This window comes from Carcharhinus amblyrhynchos, chromosome 5, assembly GCF_965287045.1.
Source record: "Carcharhinus amblyrhynchos chromosome 5, sCarAmb.v2.hapA, whole genome shotgun sequence".
NCBI classification, from domain to species: Eukaryota; Metazoa; Chordata; class Chondrichthyes; order Carcharhiniformes; family Carcharhinidae; genus Carcharhinus; species Carcharhinus amblyrhynchos.
The window spans coordinates 126,174,434-126,196,950 of NC_137328.1; the positions used below are offsets into that span (position 1 = coordinate 126,174,434).

The 22,517-nt window shown below is 43.3% G+C and overlaps 1 protein-coding gene across 2 annotated transcripts; it reads right to left on the reverse strand.

Moving 5' to 3' along the window:
- Positions 1-1,207: 1,207 nt before the first annotated feature.
- Positions 1,208-21,581, reverse strand: LOC145343337 (disabled homolog 2-like). Of its 2 annotated transcripts, none has more exons than XM_080189557.1 (15): positions 21,519-21,581; positions 17,890-18,048; positions 13,753-13,892; positions 13,199-13,297; positions 11,669-11,800; positions 10,931-11,017; positions 9,943-9,963; positions 9,606-9,653; positions 9,245-9,307; positions 7,217-7,774; positions 6,724-6,850; positions 4,761-5,234; positions 3,955-4,040; positions 3,326-3,395; positions 1,208-2,465 (listed from the first exon to the last, which is right to left on the reverse strand). In XM_080189557.1, exons 2-14 carry the CDS (start codon positions 17,984-17,986, stop codon positions 3,333-3,335), a joined length of 1,995 nt encoding a protein of 664 aa, XP_080045683.1. In that variant the 5' UTR covers positions 17,987-18,048; positions 21,519-21,581; the 3' UTR covers positions 1,208-2,465; positions 3,326-3,332. The 2 variants fall into 2 exon arrangements, with proteins under 2 accessions (XP_080045683.1, XP_080045682.1); XM_080189556.1 differs by having other exon boundaries at positions 4,623-5,234.
- Positions 21,582-22,517: the final 936 nt, after the last annotated feature.

Below are 22,517 nucleotides of genomic sequence, written 5' to 3' on the forward strand. Positions count from 1 at the left end.
ATCAGGAGGGAGTGGCCTTGCTATTCAACTGAATAATAAAAAAAGGACTGCCAGTTCAAACATGGCCAAGGAAAATCATTTGCTTCAGCTGATGAATTAGTACTCCATGTTGAGTGCCACTTGGAGGTAGCACTGAGAGTGGCAGGGGCACAGAATGTACTGTGTGGGGGACCCCAGACCAAGCTAGCTGGGCCCCTAAAGGACTGGGGTTGGGGCAGGTGGTGAGTACTGAGGGAAACATTTGACCCCATCCTTAACCTACCACTGATGCACCTGTCCATGACAGCATTAAGAGTGACTACTGTAGAGTTATGTCTTCATATTTACAATACCCTCCATTGTAAGATGGGGGGGAAGTACCATTGTACTAAATGGAGTAGATTAGAAATTGATCTCTGGGCATCCAGTAGGCACTGTGGGCCATCAGCAGAAATGTCAAAAAAGTGCAGGAGGGCATGCCTGGAGTAGACATCTAAAATGTTAACCTGGTGAAGCTACATAGGACTACTTGCATGCCAAATAGTAAAACAAGTGATAGAGCCAAGTGATTCCACAACCAGATCCAAGTTCTGCATCTGTAAATGATGGCAAACAAACTCACTGGAGGCTCCAATATCCCATCCTCAAATTAAGAGCCCAGCACAGTGCAAAAGATGAGGCTGAAATATTTGCAGTTAGAAGTGCCAAGCAGATGATTCACCTCATATCCATCTCCAGCCAATTAGAGAAACACAATGAGCCCTGAAATATTCTGGCAACAGTGGTGCTCTAGAACTTGCTGCAGCCCTAGACAAGCTCTTCCAGTACAGACAGCAGGTATCTACCAAAAAGTGGAAAATTGCTCTCGTCTTGTACATAAAGCAGGACAAATCCAATCTGGCCAATTACTGCCCCAGTCTACTCAGTAGGTGATTAGTGCCAGCAGCCAGCACTGCTCAGATACCCAGTTGGGTTCTGACAAGGTCACTCCCATCTTGCTGCTTTAATCTGACTTTTCCCATCTTGTTTTCAGTTTTTGCACTGATTACATCTAGTCTTGACAGGTCTGAAGGGGTCTTATTCTTCAAGGCTGACATTACCAACATTGCCCAAAATAGGTTTTGCCCTGCTCAATCCCTCATCAGGTGTCATTAGTTTGTGTTCCAGTCCATCTCCCTGCCCAAGCTCAGTGATAAGTGTCATTGGAATGGAATGACGACAATTAGAATGATGCATCAATATATTTAATAAAAGACAGTAGAGATTACAGTTGTAATAGTTACAGTTATATATAACATTCATTTCTAGTTTGAACTACTAGTCTGGATGGACACAGTCTAAGGGCTGGTGAGATCAGATAAAGGTCTTCAGTGACTGCCAGAATACTTTACTGGTGACTGAAATCATTTGTTACTTAAACAAAAAGAGAAAATCTGCACCTTTAAAACACTGGAACTAAAAAGTGGACATAATCCCTGTTCATGGAACTGGAGGCAATACATCTTTAATGCTCAGTGCATGTGCAGTGAAGGTGGTGTTGCTACTCCATTTAGTGAGTAGTCAGGGCAGGGTGATATGTCCCCAGGGTCACAAAAGATATCATTGTAGGAGCTGGCAAAGCCATGCATTCAAGTGGTTCATGTTTGGATGTGAACTACACAAAACATTTAGTGCACTGATACATTAGGTGCTGATCCAGTTAAGTGTTTGTTATTAGGGGAGGATATTTAACTGGCACAGCCATGTTAGTCCCACAAGTAAAAATGTACAGTGGAGATAAGGAAGAAATAAAGTTTTATGGTATTAAGGATTGAGAGAGTTTGTTTAACTTTACCGCATCCAAATCTCTGGAAAAGGTAGACAAGTTTAAAATATAACAATGTGCAAAATTAGCATTTCTTGGCTTCATTAGACTCTCCCTAAAAACAAGTGAACATTTCCAATTGCTCAAAGTGCTGAAGTTCTCAAATATTGAAATGTGCAAATGTCAAGTGAAGTATCCAACAGCCAGCACCTTCACTGGTCAGGATTCACTCAATGAGTAAGATTTACAATGAGATGTTAGACCCCTTCAAACTCTTGAGGGGGACAGTGTGACAGCAGATACTGATCAAGGCACTGAACTGACCATCACCACCAGTTACTGCCAGAGGCCAGGGCCACCAATTCAGAAAAGGAGATCAAAGTAAAGACCATTCCATTACAGTAAATCTGACAACAGGAATTAAACCAAACCATTATCCTCAAGTCACTTGGATTGGCTGGAGATTCTCAAAAGCCAAGAGGATTTTCTGGTTTGTAAAGCAGAAATACTAACAGCCACCTGTTAGAGTAATGCTATTTTGGTTGCTTCAATGCATTTAGTCACTAGTGAGCTGATTTAGTCAATGATTCACAGCAATCCAGAAAAGCTTCATTTGCTCATCAACCCCAAGCTGTGCAGAGGCTGCTTGGTAGACAAATCCAGGTGATCAAATTTGGGGTGCCTGAGGAGAGAAGGCAATGGTTAAGCACCTCAGTAAGGTGTAGGTTAAATTGTCAAAGCAGCCAACTCCCATCTTTAGATGCAAAAAAGTCAGGTTTACAGCATGGATACAGGCCCTTAGGCCCAACTTGTCCATTTCTACTTTAAAACCATTAAGACTTAATTCCTTGTGTTTGACACACAAGCCTCATGTAACCAACTGCTTTAAGACAAAAAAATTGTACCTGCCTCTACCTCTGGCAACTTGTTCCAGACACCCTCTGGACCCTTTTCTCCCCTTAACTTATACCCTCTAGTTTTAGGGTCCCCTACTTTTGGGGAAAGATTAGCTATCTAGCTGATCTATGCCCTTCACTTTATAGGCCAAGATCACCCCCAAGCCACCCATGCTCCAGAAAAAAATCCTAGTCTATCTGGCCTCTTAATTCAAACCATCAAGTTCCAATAGCATCTTAAGTTTTTTTCTTAAAATTAAAATCCTTTAAGGGGGTGACCAGAACTATGATGGAATCTTTTCCACTAAAATATTTCAACTGTTCAGAAACCTTTGCACAGGTTGGAGATTTAAATCACATTAGTTTGTGGTTTTAGACCTAAAATAAACTGCTTTAGCTAAAAGAGGGAAGTTATCAGCATTCTTGGAAATGGGAATTTAATGGCCAATTCCTGCAGTACAGAAAACACAATTCATATAACCAGCAAAGTTCATCATGGGAGGCCATTCTGTGTTAACATTTGGCAGGCAGTTACTACTTGCTTAGGACTCAAGATTGCACTTGACTAGTCAAAGTACCTGTCTAATGTCTTACTGGTATGACCCAAGTGTTCCTAACTTAATCAAGATCATTCAGATATACTTACAAAGATGTTACACAAATGGATTTCCAAAGGGATCTCCAAAGGGATCAGCTGATTGCTGAACAGGAACAGCCTAAAACAAAAGTTGTGCAGTTATATCAAGACCATCCAGATTACTGATGGTAGGGCCATCTTAGCCAGATTAAACTGTTTAACTGTTCAAGTGACCAGAAGCCCCTTCAAAGAGGTACAGTAATTAGATTACTCTTGAAAAGGTCAGTGTTGGCTTGATATTGAAGGTCTAATACCAATCTACAATCAGTGCAGTTTTATTAGGATTCTCTATGGGACTATTGCACATACAGCCTTCACCCACAAAACTGAACCTGGGGAATAGGTGGGAAAATTGAAAATTTGGGGATTAAGCTTGAGGCTAGGCCAAGATGGAGGACAAGCAAGGAGGAAATTTAACAAGACTAGAAGCCAGTATGAATGAACTCGAAGTCAGTGATATGACAAAACTCTTAAGAGCAAAAAAAAAGGAGATTGAGATGGAAGAGGACAGTCTTGATCAGACTGGTGCAGCCTCAGGGGAGGTCAACATTCAGCTCAATGCAACTTGATATTCACATTTGAATAGTTTAGCAACAAATATTAACCTATATTTATGCCATCATTCAGTTTATACTCACTTGTTCTGGGGGAACAAATGGATCTCCCTTGGTGTCAAATGGATTGTATGTTGATGTACTCTGTTTAGGTGGTGCTGTTGGGGCATCTAGTGAACAAAAAATTATGGCTGACATTGAAAAACTGGCAGATACCAAAAAGCCTCAAGTGCAGCATCAAAATGGAACCCTCTGGACCACTTTCCAGAGGTCCATGAGGAAGCCTCATGCTCCATCTAGTATAAGCTCAAATGCACAAGCCCCCAACCCAAATTCCTTCCACATCCTGCAAACATCCAATGTTGGCTGCATTGATTTCCAGTGATACATCCCATCACCATGGACACAGCCCTTCCATTCCCTCAAAATCAGGACTCACCACTACACAGTGGTGTTGTAATGGCTCATGTCTTATCCCTCCCATACCTCAAGCAGCAACCCCTAGGGTAATTCTGTAACAGGTCAGATATACCACTTCCTGGGACTAAACTATGAGGAGCACCATATAGCCTTTTCCAGTTATTACAAAGTAATAGACAACCTTCTCTGCAAGGGTCAGTGAAACATGAGAATTGAGATAATGGGTTGGGGGGGGGGGGGGGGGGGGGGGGAAAAAGGAGGAGTTCAAACCCCCACTAGTTCAGGATAAGCTATTAGTGTACCCTACATTAAGCCTCAATAAAAAGAATTACCATTTGTCATCACTACAGAAGAGGAGATTTGATTGATGTCAAAATCATCATGATCAGCTGTGTCCTGGGCAACACCCACTTTACTAGTGAAATACTGGCCAAAAGCTCCAGATGCACCAGTGACTGTAGCTTGCTCACCCTTGCGAGCTGGAATAGCTGGGGGCTTGGCAATCTGGAAGTCTTTAAACATCTCTTTAACACTCTTCTTCTCTTTATCTCCCAGTGGGTCCAAGGCGGTGAAGGCATTACTTTGTGGCTTGATTTCCTGAGGGGTAGGTCGTGGTGGTGGTTGAGGCGGGGACAAGGAGGTCCCAGCAGATGTCAGGCCAATGGGCTGTGCCATAGGAAGGGATGGTGCAAATGGATTGGATCCAAAAGGGTTGACTTGAGGAACTGGCTGACCCCAGACACTAGGTGGTGCCAAAGTTGGTTGCCCCCAAGTGGAGGATGTAGGTGTGGCTCCAAATGGCGCTTGTTGGCTCCAGACTGCAGCAGGCTGACTACCAAAGACATTAGGTTGTGAGCCAAGCATTGGCCTTGGAGGCATGGAGCCAGGTTGAGAGAGTACTGGAGGTTGTCCCCATGTTGCAGCCTGGGGTGGTACAGATAAACCTAGGAAAAAAAATGAACATGTTTAGATGCTTGGGAAGGGGATCAGTACAAGTCAGAATATTGGGGAATCCTTAGAAGTACAAGGATTGCATTATGAAAATACTGCTCCTTCAAGGGATTATTCAGTAACTGAGCAGCGACAGATCAGCCATGATCTTATTGAATGGCGGGGCAGGCTCGGAGGGCCAGATGGCCGACTCCTGCTCCTATTTCTTATGTTCTTATGTAAGTACATTGTTGTACAGACACTATTCAAATACAACTAGACAATATATTCACTTGCCCTTGAACATTGTAAGGAACAATTGAGCCTAGTTCAGGTCAAGGATGTACTTGTAATTCAAAGGTAACAAAGCTAGAAGGGTCGGTCATTTGTCTTATGGTTGATAAAATTCAGTATCCTTTTTACCCCCTCCATGTCCCCTTTGCACATTTTCTTGAAATCTGACAACATTTGACTCAGCTACATTCAGGAGAAGCAAATTCCACATCTTCAGGATGGAGAAATCTCTTGTTTCAAAAGTTTTACCCATTATTCTCAAACTATGACCCCAGTTCTAGACTTCATCAGGAATATTGGCTCCCACTAAACTCCAGCAAATATCCTAACTGACCTGCCATCCTAGGAAATAAGCCTGGTAAACTTCTGTACTCCTTTTATAAAAAAGGGCATCCTGCCTCAGAAGAGTTAAAACCACAGTACTCCAATTCAGCCTCGTCAATGCCCTCACAGCAAAACATCCTCAAATCCTCACCAAGGCCAATATACCATTTGTCTTCACTACCTGTGTGCAGTGACTGATGCACAAGAACTCAGATTTCCTTGAGTATCTACCTCAAATTTACACCCATTCAAGTATTATTGAATGGGTGTAAAGCCTTATTATTGCTACCAAAGTGGATAACCTCATTTACATTATACTGCATCTGCTGTGCACACAGCCTATCCAAGTTATGAAGCATCTGTATCCTCAGCTTGCCCTCTCCCAACTTGTATCTGCAAATTGTGAACAGCTGGGAGCACAACCCTTGTGGAATCCCACTCGTCACTGACTGCTAGAGACCCATTTATGCCAACTCTGCAGATAATGTCTGCTAGGAAGCAATCTCAACTTTGCTATTTTTTTTAAAAGCTTTGAAAGTCCACGTTACACCCCTGGCTCTCCTTGTTCAACTAGTTACATTCTCAAAGAGTGACAGATTCATAAAGCACAATTTCCTTTTGCAAAAAAGCTGATACCACTGCCTTTCAAATGCAGAACTCTGGAATTCTTGGTAATGGACTGTTCCTCAGTTAAGAGGAACAACTGACTGCAGGCAACAAACTTGTATTTAAGGAAAGAGACAAATCATTGATTGCATGGTTACTGCAGGTGGAAGGTGGGCAGCTCAGACAGGCAAGTGCTGCCTCGACATCCAGCATTATCTACAAAAGCCCCAGCAAACCAAACCCCAACTCTAGTCAAAAATGTTTGTAGTTTTCACCTACCTGGGCTGACCTGTGTTGAAGAGGTTGCTGCATTGAATAGATCCAAAGCATAACCATGGCCAGTCTGGACTGAAGGTAGAGCTGTTGCTGAAACAAGTGGACTGGATCCAAAGCTATCACTTACCAACTGAGGGAGAGGGGAGGGGGGGGGGGGAGGGAGAAATATGGAAAGCAGTTCATGTTGAAAGCTCAAAAAGTTACCCAGCATTAATTACACAACAGTACAATTACTCAAATATCAGGAAGTAGTTTGGACCTTTAAATAGCCAAATTCACCCAAACAAATTCTTTATGGGGAAGTTAGAATAAAATGTAGCATTACAAAACCAGACTGAGGATTAGGATTAAAAAACCTAATTGTTTATTGCATTGCGTGCAAACTAGTTTGCAACTGGTTCAGTCCCTCCCTTGCCCAAGTCTAGAAACTGGGAATAGTAAGAGTGGAAGGTTAGTAATTTTAAAAGATTGTTAAAGGCATGAGATGATTCTTCACCTGAATGTTCCGCCTGCCTCGTCCGCCTTTTGTGCTCTGTGGTGGAGGAGACAGTGTGACTGAATCAAGACTCTGCAGGAGAGAATCCATTTGCTTGGAGGTACTTTGAATTTCTGGTTTTAACCCATTGGGTGCTGAGATGTCAGCAAAAGGATCAGGTGTTGATTTGCTAATGGAGTCAGTTGCTTCCTGCCCAAGTAATCCATTTGTTGCCCAGGATGAAGAGTCAACTTTTGGGCTTGTGACAACCCGGCTAGAAAGTTGGTCAAAGTCATGATCAAGGTGATCTCTGCTGTGGGTACCATTGACAGACTGATCACCTAGCAAAGGAACAGCTCCATCTTTCTGAACAGAAGGTTTTACTGATTCAATTGATTGAGGTGCTGATTGATTAAGTTCAGAAAAGGGATCATTCTGGAAAGGATTGGGATCAGGTTCAGGAAAGAAGTTGAGGGAAGCAGCATTGGTCTCTTCACCAAAAGGACTGCCTTTTGTACAGGTGTTCAAGGGATCCAATTCAGGAGAGGACAAGTCCAGCAAGCAAGTGCCATTATTTTCCTAATCATTGATAGAAAAAAGTGAGCATCAAGATTTAAAAATCAACCAATATCAGCTACAAAACTCATCCAGAAATTCAGGGAAAAGTGCAACAATCCCACCACAGTAGAAACTGTGGGAATTTTACAGAATCAGGAAATATTGATGTGTTCAAAGACCAAAATCAAAATTGTAGCATATCAAATCATGCAACAGGAAACATTAGGTGCAGGGAATATTGCAACTAAATCAAATCAATCAATCTCAGACCATTAAGATGATCTGAAATTTTTATTCAAATCTTGTAAATCTTGAAGTGCTGTTCAAAGATTACAATTAATAGATTGCTGGGCAAGGAATGGGGCAGGGGGAAGAAATCAGGGGGTTGAAGGATTTAGGGAGGCCCATTCTCAAGTGTGGTAGCTACATGTGGGTAGGAGTCAATTGGTGCACAGCCCACAAATCACATGGGCTGAAGAATTAAACTAAAAATCAGTATAGATGCTGAAGCTGTCTCTTGTACTCCAATCACAAGTTTCATCTTTGAAAATTGCCAGCTACTTGCATTTCTCTTCATCTTGCACAGCCACTTTGTGGCTGTTTTACATATGCAGCAAGCAGGCTAAGTACAGACCAATCCCAAGCTAAAGAGAAACCAGCTCCTACATGGTGGCAATTTAAATTCATATTAGGCATTACTGGCTAGGCCACATTTATTGCTGAAACTACATTGGATCTCTAGTAGAGTGGCTCATATAGAGCTGTTAGGGAGGGAGTTCTAGGATATTGTTGTTACATTTCTAAGTCATGGAGGGGGTGACTTGGTGTTCACATCTGTCCTCCTACATAGGAGGTCACTTTTTGGAAGGTGTTAAGGGAGCCTTTGAGTTGCTACAGTGCATCTTAATTGTAGATCAGTGGAGGGTAGAACACCTGACCTGCTGTGCCCTGGATTACGTCAAGCTTGGAGCTGCACTCATCCAGTCAAGTGGAGAGTATTCCAATAAAAACTTGGGCCTTGCAGATAGTGGACAAGCTGCAACCTTACCACCCTATGCTTCCTCCACATGGTGTTTAATACAAATACCCAATTCACCAGCTGAAGGGTGTTAGAATTCATTACAATGTTTCCTTGCTGATGTTTGACCTGGTGCTGTGAGTTAAATGTTGAGAACTCCCAGCTCAAAGTTTTGGCTATATTCCTTTGAAAGATTTACTTAAAATCAACTGAAGTTATTACACTATAGATGATCCTACATCAGATCCAGTTCTTTGAGGAAATGGTGTGCACTTGTCAGCTACAAAATGTTCAACTGCCCCTTTTGAAAGTTTAAGCCAGTAATGTATGGCATTTACAATTAAGTCAAACAGCATTATGAACAAAATCATACAAAACCAATGGTCTAGTAATCATTACCTACTCGAACTGCTATGTCTCACTGCAAACCAAGACTTTGAAAGACCAAACCACTCGTCAATTGCTGTTCTTACCCGTGGGGAGTGGATTTCAGGTGGTGTAGACATGTCTCCAAATAGCTGCATCTGATCAATACCCTGTTCAAGAATGCAAGACAGATAATTATCCCTCTGGAGGGAGGGGATTGAAGATAGCTTCAATGCAGGCTAGAAATACAACTCATTCAATTTCAGATGTTTCATACAAGAGGCAAGATCACAAATCCACAATCCCACTTGTGGCATTATCATGAGATACAGGCCATCACAAAGTGGGATTTTTTTTTTCTCCCCTAGGGAGAGATGTCAGAATGCACCCTGCTGTCTGTATAGTTGCATGTATATTACTGTAACAGACCCAACTTGAGCATCTGTGAAAACCATCCTGTTTACTTACTTTAACTTGAGATACCTGGTCATCAAAATTCAACAGTGGACTACCATTCTGAAAAAAGGAAAAAGAATTGGTACATTCCACAAGTGAAATACATTTTTAATCATAATTAAACTAGTGTCATGAAGGATTTGAGTCTTGTATGGAATCAAAGATTGATCTAGCCTCCCCTTTCCCCCTCCCCCAAAGTCAGTGTTGGGGGAATTGGAGACAAGAGCAAGTTTAAGACTCTGGGATCACATCCCCAAAGTGGGCTGGGTGCTGACAGCTTTAGACAAGTTAAAATTCTCCTTGCAACCAAATTCCTTAACCAAGTAATAGTATTGGACGATGATCTCACCTCAGTGGGTTCACCATCACCCTGTTTAAGAAAAGGGGAAGAGTCAAGTTAGTGTAATAGTAAGACTACATTTGTATACCTTCATTTGATGGTGTACAGAATTTAAGGGTACAAGGCAGGATGATACTAGAATCAGAATATAGTATTGAGACATGCCCTTTCAGCAAGTCCCAAATACCTGGGTTTGGCCCATATGGCTCTAATCCTTTCCCAAATGCTTTACATGTCATTGTATCTGCCTCAACCACTGGCAGCTCACTCCATATACACAACACCCTCTGCATGAAGTTGCCCCTCAGGTCCCTTAAATCTTCACTTTAAACCTATACCCTCTAGTTTCCAATTTCCCCTACCCTGGGATAAGTGTTTGTCCCATCTATGCCCCTCATTCCAAATCAAGCTCCAGCCTGGCCAGATGTTTATAACTCAGCCCAGTACTCTGGCAATATCCTTGTTAATCTTTGCACCCTTTTCCTATAGTAGGGTGACCAAAACTGTACACAATTTTAAATACTAGTGAAGGTCAGGACTGGCTCAAGCTGAATGGTCAGTTAAGTTGCAGGGTGTTCTAACTCATTCTATAGGACAAACTCAGGGGCTTTATACAGCTGAAGCCAAGAAGATTAGCCTCAGCTATCATTGTAAAGTCACCCTCTTCAAGTGAAGTAACTTCCCTCTCCCAGACCATGAGGGTAAGGAGATTTGCAAAGACAAGTTGGATATTGAAAGAGACTAAAACTCCAATGCAGCCTATTGCAAATCAGCAAAAAGGTGAAGCAACATTTCCTGAATCTGCATTTCTGAACCAGGGTCAGATTGATGAAGCTGTATTAAAGGTGATCCAAATGGATCTCATTGATTGGCCAGCACTGAGGTTATTGGGAATCTTTGGACCTTCCAGTGGCTTCCCACTGTACCCTACTCCTTCAGTCTCCATGCAAGCTCCACATGGAATTAGATTCAGGACAGCCCACCCCCGTTTCCTTACCTTTGACTGATTCTCTGCTTCCTCTTTTTTCTTCAAGTTGTATATCAATTGAAAAAGATCCTTCAGATCCACAACTAATGCTTCAGCCTGAAACACAAGCAATACACCATGGGGAAACTACAACCTCTAGATGCTGCGTTCATTTAGCAAAAAGGTGACATGACCCAATGCTAATCTCACTTGGAGGATGCTGAAGTGTTCAGCTGGGTACAAGTTTGTTTGAACCTCTGTACAGGTTGGTGTAAATGTTTGTCTCACATCATACCACAATCCATTGTATTATGCAACTAATTCTCTCCAATGGTCCTTGGAGGACTGGTTAATTACTGGGTGCTCTGTTCTCACCATCCCCTAGGGATTGAAGGGAACATTTATTGCCAATCCCTAGTTGCACTACAGTGATTAATACTGGGTCTATTTCCTGAGCTATTAAAGCAGTCAACATTTAATTGTCATGAGAAATTTGGCAGGTTTATGATCACTGATCTCAGCTCATTTAAATTAATGGTAATATCTGAAATCACATCAGCCCATCTCCTGTAGGTAGGATCCTGCTGGGGTTGAGAACAGGAATTTTATCCTGGGCAAGATGGTCTTATCTTGCAGTTGAGTGCAGAAAGCACTACTGAATCCATCAGAAACTAACAGGGTTTGTATTAGTGGCAGTGCTACTCATGATCACATTGTGCTGCTATTGAACCCAAGGCATACCATTCCCCTCAAATCACATTGCTCTACCTGCTGGGCAGTCTTGATGGCAAAGAACTGATGTTGTCCTTCTGCACCACAAATATAACCAAATGCACGGTTATCAGTGACATCTCTGGCAATGAAGGAGATCCTGTTGACTGTGTGTTCATATTCAATCACCTGAAATGAAAACAGGGTTACAGGCCAGTGCAGTTAATTGCAAGGTGCTCATCTGAAGATCTGGTGCAGTCAATTGGTCCCATTCTGCACCAAGAATGGTGCTTCTGTTACAAAGGTAAATTCCTGTGATACTCAGTAACCCCATAAGCTTAAGCTGTCAGTGCTATTGGCCTAGATATGTGTAAAGTGACAAAGTAAAAAAGTCTGACAACACCAGGTTTTAGTCCAACCTATTTATTTGATAATATACTCACAAGCTTCCGAGGGGACTGCCTCTTCATCAGGTGAATGGAGAGTTCTGGCCTCAGACAGAGCATATAAAGCAGACAGTTTAGAGATTACTGATTAGAATGCAAATCCTTACACCTAACCTGCTGTTCAAGACCTGAAGTGGCTGATAATGTGTGTGGAAGGAGCACTGATCACAGTTTAAAGAGATGTGTATTGTCTCCAGACAGTACAGTAAGTGAGGTTTTGCAAACCCAGGCAAGTCACAGGGGTTACAGATGGCTATCAGTTGCACCATCTGTAACCCCTGTGACTTGCCTGGGTTTGCAAAACCTCACTTACTGTACTGTCTGGAGACAATACACATCTCTTTAAACTGTGATCAGTGCTCCTTCCACTCACATTATCAGCCACTTCAGGTCTTGAACAGCAGGTTAGGTGTAAGGATTTGCATTCTAATCAGTAATCTCTAAACTGTCTGTGCTTTATATGCTCTGTCTGAGGCCAGAACTCTCCATTCACCTGATGAAGAGGCAGTCCCCTCGGAAGCTTGTGAGTATATTATCAAATAAATAGGTTGGACTAAAACCTGGTGTTGTCAGACTTTAGTGTTTACGCCAGTCCAACGCCAGCATACCCACATCATGACTACTAAAGTGACAAAGCCATCATTTGGGAATAAGAGACTCCATGGCACTAAATTGTTCAGTATTCATGCTAAACAGCCATGTGTAAATTCAGTGGTCTAGATATCACCCTGAAAACCAGACTTTAATAAAAATTTGAGACAAAGTGTTAACAGCTGTGCAACCCACCTTAACCTGGCTGGACCAACTTGCAGTAGATCAGAACCCTATAGTGCAGGAGGCCATTCAGCCCATTGCATATGCACCAACCACAATCCCACCCAAGCCCCATTCCCATGATTTCCCCTAGCTAATCCCCTGATGGGCAATTTAGCCTTGCCAATCCACAAGTCTTTGGACTGTGGAAGGAATCCAATGCAGACATGGAGAGAATGTACAGACTCCATAGTGACCAGTTAAACCTAGGTCTCTAGCACTGAGGCAGCAGTACTAACCATTACCAGAAAGGAAGCCTTACAGGCTCATACTGTTCTTGTCCAATAGTGGTGGAAGTATGTTCCATTGATCACAGCAAGATACTCACTCCAGTCTTTTCATCAATTAGCTTGATTCCCGAGAGAGAGATGGTGACCCAAATGCGCTGCTTGTGTTGTCCCTGTGCACGAGCTGCTATTGCTATGCCCTTGAGGTTGAGAAAAATCAGTGAGAATAGGTCAAACAACATGTAGACTAGATATTCTAGTGCAATACTGCAGACATTGCCTTGGGACCCTGTACAGGGGAATCTCGAGCCAGGAATTTTGTTACAACTAGCTACATGTCAAAAGATATCTGGAGACAGTGGTAGTGGCAATGGACATTTGCACAAGGTGGATGTTGGAATGCGAATTGCACAGGTTTTATTTTGTCTGCATGGACAGCCTTCAACTATCCAGCACCTCACTCCAAACAAACTCCAGGGATTCCATCCCATTTTCCTCAATGTACTTCATGCCCAATGTGGCTCAGCTAGTTTAGTCTGGTCCTAAACTGGCCCACAGATCAATGATACCTAGCTTTGGTCTGGCTGTTGGAAAGGAGTTGAATAGATTAGAATTTCTATTGTCTAAAGAGTGTAATTGGAACTGACAGCATTACCTTGAGTTTCATCATGGAATCTTGACACATTTTATCACCTCTGGCATCAGCCACATCATCAATGCCAATGATCTTGGCTTTGTAGCGAACTCCATCACCTTTAAATCTTGCCAGGAGAGATTCTTCTGTTTTCTCTGAACCTATTAAAGACCAAGTTATTAAATCCTAGCATTCAAGACCTCACAGGGAGAGGGTTAGTCCTTGAGTGACAATTCAAGATACAACACCTCCTAACTGTCCTTAATCAGCTTCAGTCAGGAATGGGCAACAAGTGCAGCCAGTCTTTGGGCCAATTTTAAGGATATGTTGGTGCCAGTAACTAATATTACAGTTAAGAGAATGCACTGATTCCTCCAGCAGGCTACACTTACTCAGGAAAAAGTCTGGGAAGTCATTGACTACAAATTTCAGCAACATGGACCCTTGTTTCCTCCCCGAAGAAAAACAAATATCATTTGCCAAAATCATGTGACCCAGCTTCCAGCCTCAGGTTTACTTACCCCTCCCAGCAGGAAGTAGAGTCCTTTCATATAGTAGGAATGGCCATTTGGTCCATCATGTCTTTACCTGCTCTCCAAAAGAGCATCATGGCCATTCGTCTGCATAGATCCCAACACTTCTTGAATGCTTCAATTTAACTTGTCTCCACACAATGCAGAGCATTCCAGACCAAACCACTAAATCTGGGCCTTCTTATTCTTGGATTGTTGGCAATTGAGAACAGTTTGTTGAACCTCATGATTTGGTAAGATGCTCTGACTTAGTGGGCTAAGTGACTTTTGTACTGTAGGGATTCTTGGTGTTGCCTGCACACCAAGATTTAAGCAAGCCCCCCCACCAAAATTTGATCCTGTGGGGAACTCATTTAAAACCTCCTTCCAGTAATGGTCCATTAATTATTCAACCAATACACTGTCACTTCTGACCCTGGTCAAGTCCATGGCACTGTATCCAATGCTTTGGAAAGTCTGCATAAGCTACAACATTATCCCAACCTTCAAACTCCAGCAGGTGAGTGCAACTCACTCTGCATCTAAGATAAGACTGGAAGATTGACCTTAAAACGTGGTCAAGCTTTTGACAATATAGTGATAAATGTTTCTAATCTGAAGTCTTGTGCAAGTTTACCTCAAAGTCAACAGCCTCTGCTTGACCTTTGACATCAAGTGATATAAGATCAAAGGCAGCCTCAGGTATTGGAACTATTGCAGCTTTCTTGTCCATTTCTATTAGAGGACCAATCAGCTTGAAGTTCAAAGTCCAATTTTTAAGTAATTCCTGCCATGTACCATTAGGACATCCCTGGCTCCATAAACAGGATGAAGTGATTAATTCTGGAGAACAAGTTGTCCTTACCCAGGTTGCTACAATTACACATTGCAACACAAGGGTGCAAAGGTCAAATGGACTTCTATCAGATAGCAGCTGGAGAACTATGTTTATTAGCACTGACCACATTGGAGATCAACAACTATCTTAATTCTTTGACCCTCAAGCTCAAAGTATAGAGAGAGAACTCAATCCTGCAGTCAGTGCAGCAAGTTGATGTTGAATCTAAAATTAACTGCAATTCTCCTATTATCCACTGGGTGGCCATGGTTTCCATAGCACTACATGGCAGACTCAATTACAATAGATTCTGGAGTGACTTGCTATCCAAAAATTTGGGAAAGCATTCTCATCCAGTGCCTACCATCACCCCCCCACACTTTGTTCTTAATTCTGAAACAGTAAATACATCAGGTGCCCATCCAAGAATCAGTGCAGCTCAATCCCAGGGGCTGCAGTGAGCCATGCTCACCTCTGTTGAGGTTCAGTTAGTTAATGTCAAGCTTCCCTTTAAGGAATGGAAACTCAGGACTAGCAAGACCTGCACTTGTGCTGAAAACTTGGCTTCCTCTACAGGGAGAATATCCCAAAGACTCAAACCCTCCATGGTGATCTGTGTAATCTTTTAACCCTAGACCATAAGACATGCAAAAAAAATTAGGCCACTCAGCCCATCAAGTCTGTTCCACCATTCAGTCATGGCTGATATTTTTCTCATCCCCAAAGCCCCTGATCCCCTTAAGAACTTTGGTCTTAGACACTCAAGTGACCCACCTTCCACAGCCTATGGTGAAACAGTTCCAGATTCACCACTCTGGTGGAAGTTCCTTTTGTTTTAAAAGGATTGTCACTTCAGCCTGAGGTTGTGCCTTCTGGTTCTAGTCTCCCCCTGCACAGTAGTGGTGGTTGGGGGGGGGGGGGGGGCGGGGAAGTGTCCTCTCCACTTCCACTCTATCCAGGCCTTGCAGTATCCTGCAAGATCCCCCTCATCCTTCTAAACACCAAGTAGAGACCACAACCAATTTCTCATACAAAGGTCTTCATTCTAGGGTCACTGATCTGACTCTGGACCTTTTCCAAGGCCAACACATCCTTAGATACAGGGTCCAAAACTGCTCACAATATTCCAAGTGGGGAGAGTGACCAGAGCCTCAGAAGTACATCCCTGCTCTTGTCAAAGGCCAGAATACATGACTGCTAAACATTGCATTTGCCTTCCTAACAGCTGACTGGAGGATGGTTGAAATCTGCATGGAAGCCATTCAGCCTCTATTCTAGAGAGAAGCTCCAGAATAGGAGGTGGGCTTAGCTTGAGACAAAGGAGATGGCAGGTGGGGAATTCAAAAATCACACTGGACTGTTTGGAAATACATTTCTCCTTGTCAGGGGCAACCTCAAACTTCAGAGAAAGTGGACCCATGTGGCAGTCCCAGCACCTTACAGCAGCAATTCACAGGCCACCTGCCTGTCAAAGCCAGGATACAGCACCCCATGGCTTTGTCAGAAGATTAAGCACCTAGACAGATACAGTAAAGAGGGGAGGTGCTGTTGTAAATCTCAGGTGCCATCTATACAGAAACTCATGTCTGCAAAGCAGATTGCTGTTCCAAAACAATAGGCTAGATTAGAAATCTGTAGCAGGGAAACAGGCCCTTTGGCCCAACTTGTCCATACTGCTTTTTTTTTTAAAAATCCCTAAACTAATCCCAATTAGCTACATTTACCCATATCCTCCACACCCATGCAACTGTCTAAATGCTTTAAGTCAAAATTGTACCTGCCTCTGGCAGCTTGTTCTAGAGGCTCACCAACCTCTGAACACTTGTATCTCTTCCCTCACCTTAAACCATGCCTAGTTTTAGACACCCCTACTTTGGGGGAAGATCAACTACCCTACTCACTATAGAGTTCTATAAGATCACCCCTCAGCCTCCTTTGCTTCAGAGAAATGTCCCAGTCTATCCAGCCTCTCCTTACATCTCAATCTGTCAAGTCCTAGTAGCATCCTAGTAAATGTCTTTTGTACACTAGTTTAATATCCTATTATAGAGTGACCAGAATTGTACACAGTATTCCAACTGTGGCCTTGTACAACTTCAAGATGTCCCAACCTGTTGGGAAACACAATCACACAAGTGGCAAGGAGAGAATTCAGATTCAGATTCAGCCCCTGTCCCCTCCTGGTCTATGTTGCAGGCCAGGAAGTGACTGTACAAATTGTGTCACAGCCAAAATAGATCATACTTGCAGGAGGACAGGCTTGGCAGAGTTTTAGATTGGCCAGACTGCAGCCAAGGGGGAAAAAAACCAAGATTGCTTTGTATACAAAAGGAGAAAAACCACCCAAGTCAAAATCCATCTCATGATGAGTGAGAACATGCTGCTACCTGGTGTGCAGGAAGGGGAGGCAGACACTTGCAGTCCAAACAGGATGGGATTGAATAGAGAAAGTGTGGCGATGTATTTTGGTAGAAAGTGGGGGATAAGAGGGAGTTCAGATCTTTGCTGACCTTTGTGTCCCAAGTCCTCTATTTCAAAGCTCAGGAAGAATTAGTTCGATTTAGTTGTTCCAGGGATGGGAGATTTTGGCTAAAAATGCAGCAGGGTGTACAAAATGGACAAGTTTGGGCAAGGCAGATAAGGACATCTCCAATTGACTAAGGATTCAGGACAGATGCAGGCAATTTACAAACACAGCAAGCATGTGACTATTGGATAGGTTTGAAGCAGAGGAATCCACTGCTCTGTGGATTTGAAGTGCCAAGTACCACCCCCCCCTCCCCCCCAAGCAAAAAGAAAACCACTTACCTCGCTTTTTATCCTTCTTCGATGCCTTTGTAGGTGAAGTCTCTGATTGGTTGGGACTGGGATTGTTGATCTCAACAGGTTCAGACATGGTCGCCATCTGGGCTCACTCCAAAGTTCCTTCACCCTCTGTGGTCAGAGAGTCAATCAAGATATGACAACCTGTGAAGTGATTAGGTAGTAAAGGTTAATCCAAGGTCAGGAGATTGTGGTTTCAAACAAGCAGCAGTTAATGCCCCAGCACTAGCCAGGAGCACCACATGCCCAGTAGGATTAAAATCCAAGGCCTTGCCCATCCATTGGGAGAGATAATGCCATCAGTAAATGTTGCTCAATGGAGTGCTGCATATTGCTTGATGCAATGGATTAGTGTTTGGGCACTAAAACCCAACCCTCTTCAACCTCCCATTGTTGCCTCAAAACTACTTGCCTTCCTACCCCAGCCCCTTTGACAAGTTCTTGACAACTGTCAAGGGAGTCAAAGTCAAAATTCCAAGATGGTCCTGGAGCAAGGCAGCTTCTTCCACCCAGCATACATTTTACTCTTGTCCTTTCCCAAGGAACCACCACCACCACATTTGGCACTCATTTCTTTATGAATGGTATGCTTTGTCTTATAGTATGAAAGAAACACTTACTGAAAAATTGAATTTACCTTGAGGCTGTTATGACAATAACCCATTAAAATCTCCTTACTGTTTGTGCTCTTAATCTCCCAAGCCAGCCTCCATATTTGTTTCAATAAGATCAGCCCATTCTCAGGGCTACCTGTTTGACTAATGGGCATTGTCAGATGCAGGAAGGCAGTTGCAGAGCTGGAGGTCAATACAACTGAAGGAACAGCAAGATACCAGAGGGTTGGGTAGCTGGAGATGAGCAAGGAGCAAAAAAAAAGCACAGGGAGATTTTAAAAGGGATAATTTAAATTGTTATTTATCCTCATGCTGTGGTGAGATGCAAGAGTACAGTGATGGATGTTTGGATAAACACTGGAATGTGAAACAATGTAAAATTTCAGCATGTTAGTTGGCTTTGTGCCTCAAGATTTAGTTAGGTGCATGAATGCACCTGGCAGAGGTTCCTGTGTTCCATGTCAAAGTGCCTAGCGATAACTATTTGAAAAAGGGCATTGTGTTCAGACTGTTTACAGATACAAACTGCAAGGAGGTCACAGTCAGTCAAAGTCTAACTTGAGCTTGTTATACACAATTACTGCTACCTCCCTCAGAATTTTAAGTTAAACCTGGTCTCAGGCTAGGGTTTCTGCTGAATTACCAAGCCACTGACAGTCTAACTGGTTAGATTATTTACTCATGGCTGGACTTGTACCTTGACTCCAATCCCCTTACCTAGGGTAACAAGTTGCATCTACCGATTTATGATTGGGAAAATACCTGAAGATATACAGGGAGAGTATTCTAAGCATGTGGATTTCTGCCAATTGGTAGAGGTGGCCAAAATCTACCAGCCTGGGATTTTGGAAAGATTAGTCAATGGTATGAAAGAGAGCCGACAGTTTCCACATTGGATATCTTGAGCTCACCATCAATTGTGAAACAAGACAGATCACAAGAAATCCCAACCTGGTGCCATCCTTCACATGATCTTTGCTCCAACCATTGAGGCCTATAGACTCCCAGTCCAGTTATGAATGCCCCAGTTCTGAGTTGGTAAAGGCCATTGAACAAGTTACAGCACAGGAAGAGGATCTTTTCAGCCCTCTAAACTGCACTGACCATGTGCAGGACTGACCTAAAACACCTGACCTTTCTGGGGGACCATATCTCTCCATTCCATCTTATTTGGGAAGATGCCCCTTAAGTCATTGTATCTGCTTTCACTACCTCCCTGGTAGAGAGTTCCAGGCACTACCTTCAACTTTTGCCTTGTACATCTTTCAACCTTGCCCCCTTAAACCTATGCCCCCCTAGTAACCAACTTCCACCATGGGAAAAAGTTTATGCCCCTCAATCTTGTAGACTGTCACCCCCCAACATCCATTCCAGTAACAAATTAAGTTTCTCCAACCTCTCTAGCTAATGCCCTCCACTTCAGGAAACATCCTGTTAAATCTTCTGTACCCTTTCCAAAGCCTCCACATCCTTCTGTTAGTGTGGTGACCAGGTTTGGATGATATTCCAAGTGCAGCCTAACTAAGCTTCTATAAAGCTGCAGCATTGCAATGGGATGGAGCCCAGGGCTTGATCCTTTCAAGATGAGTTGGAACCCTGGATATTTCAAAGCTCAGTCACTGGGTCAAAATCCTGGGATCCAGTGCTGTGGGAGGGGGATCTATGTACAGCCCAAGGCAGTGTGGCTCACTTTGTGGGGGAAAATAGGAGATGAGCAGTGAATTCAGATTTTAACAACAATGCTCATCCAGCAAATTAAATTCCACTGGTCAATTGTTTTCTGAACCAAAATGTTTAGTCCAGCTCTGTTCAAAATCCCCAACCCATCTCCATATGGAAATCAGGCTCGAGTTAAGAAATAGGAGCAGGAGTAGGCCATCTAGCCCTTCAAGCCTGCCCCGCCATTCAATAAGATCATGGCTGATCTGTCGTGGCTCAGTTCCACTTTCCCACCCTCTCCCCATAACCCTTAATCCACTCTTATCAAAAACCCATCAACCTGTGCTTTAAAATATTTAGCGAGGCAGCCTCCACCACTTCAACGGGCAGAGAATTCCAGAGATTCACCACCCTTTGAGTGAAGAAGTTCCTCCTCAACTCTGTTCTAAACCACCCCCCCTTTATCTTGAGGCTGTGCCCCCTAGTCCTACTGTCCTCTGAGCAGGAAGAGTCTCTCCACCTCTATCCTATCCATCCCATTCATCATTTTATACGTCTCAATGAGATCTCCCCTCATTCTTCTAAACTCTAACGAGTACAAGCCTAGTTTATTCAGCCTCTCCTCATAGCTCAACCCCCTCAACTCCAGTATCAGCCTAGTAAACCTCCTCTGCACTCCCTCCAAGGCCAAAATATCCTTGCGTAAGTACGGCGCCCAAAACTGCACACAGTACTCCAGCTGCAGCCTCACCAATGCCCTATACAGCCACAGCAAGACCTCCCTACTTTTATATTCTATCCCCCTCGCTATAAAGGCCAGCATCCCATTCGCCTTCCTGACCACCTGCAGGCTGGGTTTTTGCAACTCATGCACAAGGACCCTGAGGTCCCTCTGCACCGTTGCATGCTGCAGTTTTTCGCCACATAAGTAATAGTCCTTCCTACCATTCTTCCTACCAAAGTGGACCACCTCACACTTGCCAACAATAAATTCCATTTGCCATTTCCTGGCCCATTCACCCAGCCTATCTAGATCCTTCTGCAGACTCTCCACACAATTTGCCGTTCCCCCAATCTTGGTGTCATCAGCAAATTTCGACACTCTACACTCGGTTCCCTCCTCCGGATCATCTATATAAATGGTAAAAAGCAGTCAAAGATTATAGCGGTGGTCCCTGCTGCAGTCCCAGATCAGAATCTGATGGACTTCCCTTCATGAGCAGACAGCCCCCATGACTGAGGTCTGAGGCCCACCTCAAGGACAACCAGGCTCCCTGAGGTCTGAAGCACAAAGGGCTTGTGGGGAAAAGAAATTATACCAAAATTAACTGATTCCCTCACCTGAATTCACCTTACAAAAAAAGGAGCCCTCCACAGCAGCTGTGCTGCTGCTCGTGCAGTCAGAAATATTAGAGATATTTCTGCAACAGGCAGAGAGCTGCGTCTGTGTTCAAAGGTTAAACCAAGATTAACTTCAAGTAAAAAAAACATTACTCAGGACATCCATTAGTCAAGCGTTGATGTACAGATTACTAGATGCTGGAAAAGTGCACAGACAGCATCAGGAAAGTATTACTAGGCACCAGGGCTCCAAACTGGGAATTATGGTTACATGAATTTTTTAAGCTCATCCTGGTTTGCAGTGATAACAGGAGTGAACCTTGTAACAATCAGCTGATGCTGTTTGGGGTTCTCAGTTGTTACTAATGTGCGGTTCTGTCTGACCTGCTCTTGTGGCCACAGTACTTGAATGTCTAGTCATTGTTAATGAGACTGAATGCTACTGAATGTCAAGGGTGATGGTCAGAATCTGATAGTCATTGCCTGGCATGTCAGGAATTTGCCACAAGCCCAATGCTGGATATTGGCATGTCTTGCTGCATTTAGACATGGCCTTAGTTTGAGTCACAAATCAGTGAACATCCCCAATGTTAGGTCATTAAATGAAGTAACTGATCAGGGTAGTGTCTTCAACCCAAGGGACTCTTGCAATGATGTCCTAGAGCTGAAATATTGACTGCAACCACCATCCTCCTTTTGCCAGGTGTGACTCCAGCCAGCAAAGTCTCCTTCCTCCATTTGACTCTAGGGCTCCTTAGTGTCAAGGACAGTCACTGGGAGGTCAGCTTTGTCCATATTTGAACTAAGGTAATGTCAGGAGCCAGGCACTCCTGGAAGAATCCAGTGTGTAATTGTGTTTCTAAGTCAGTGTTTCCAAAGCTAGGACAGTAACAGTGACCAAAAAGGATGAAAACTGCAGAGATATGGTCACAACCCTACAATTCACACTGGTGGCAGAGGATTGGGGAATTGCAAATGTTAACTCTGAACTACAGGCCA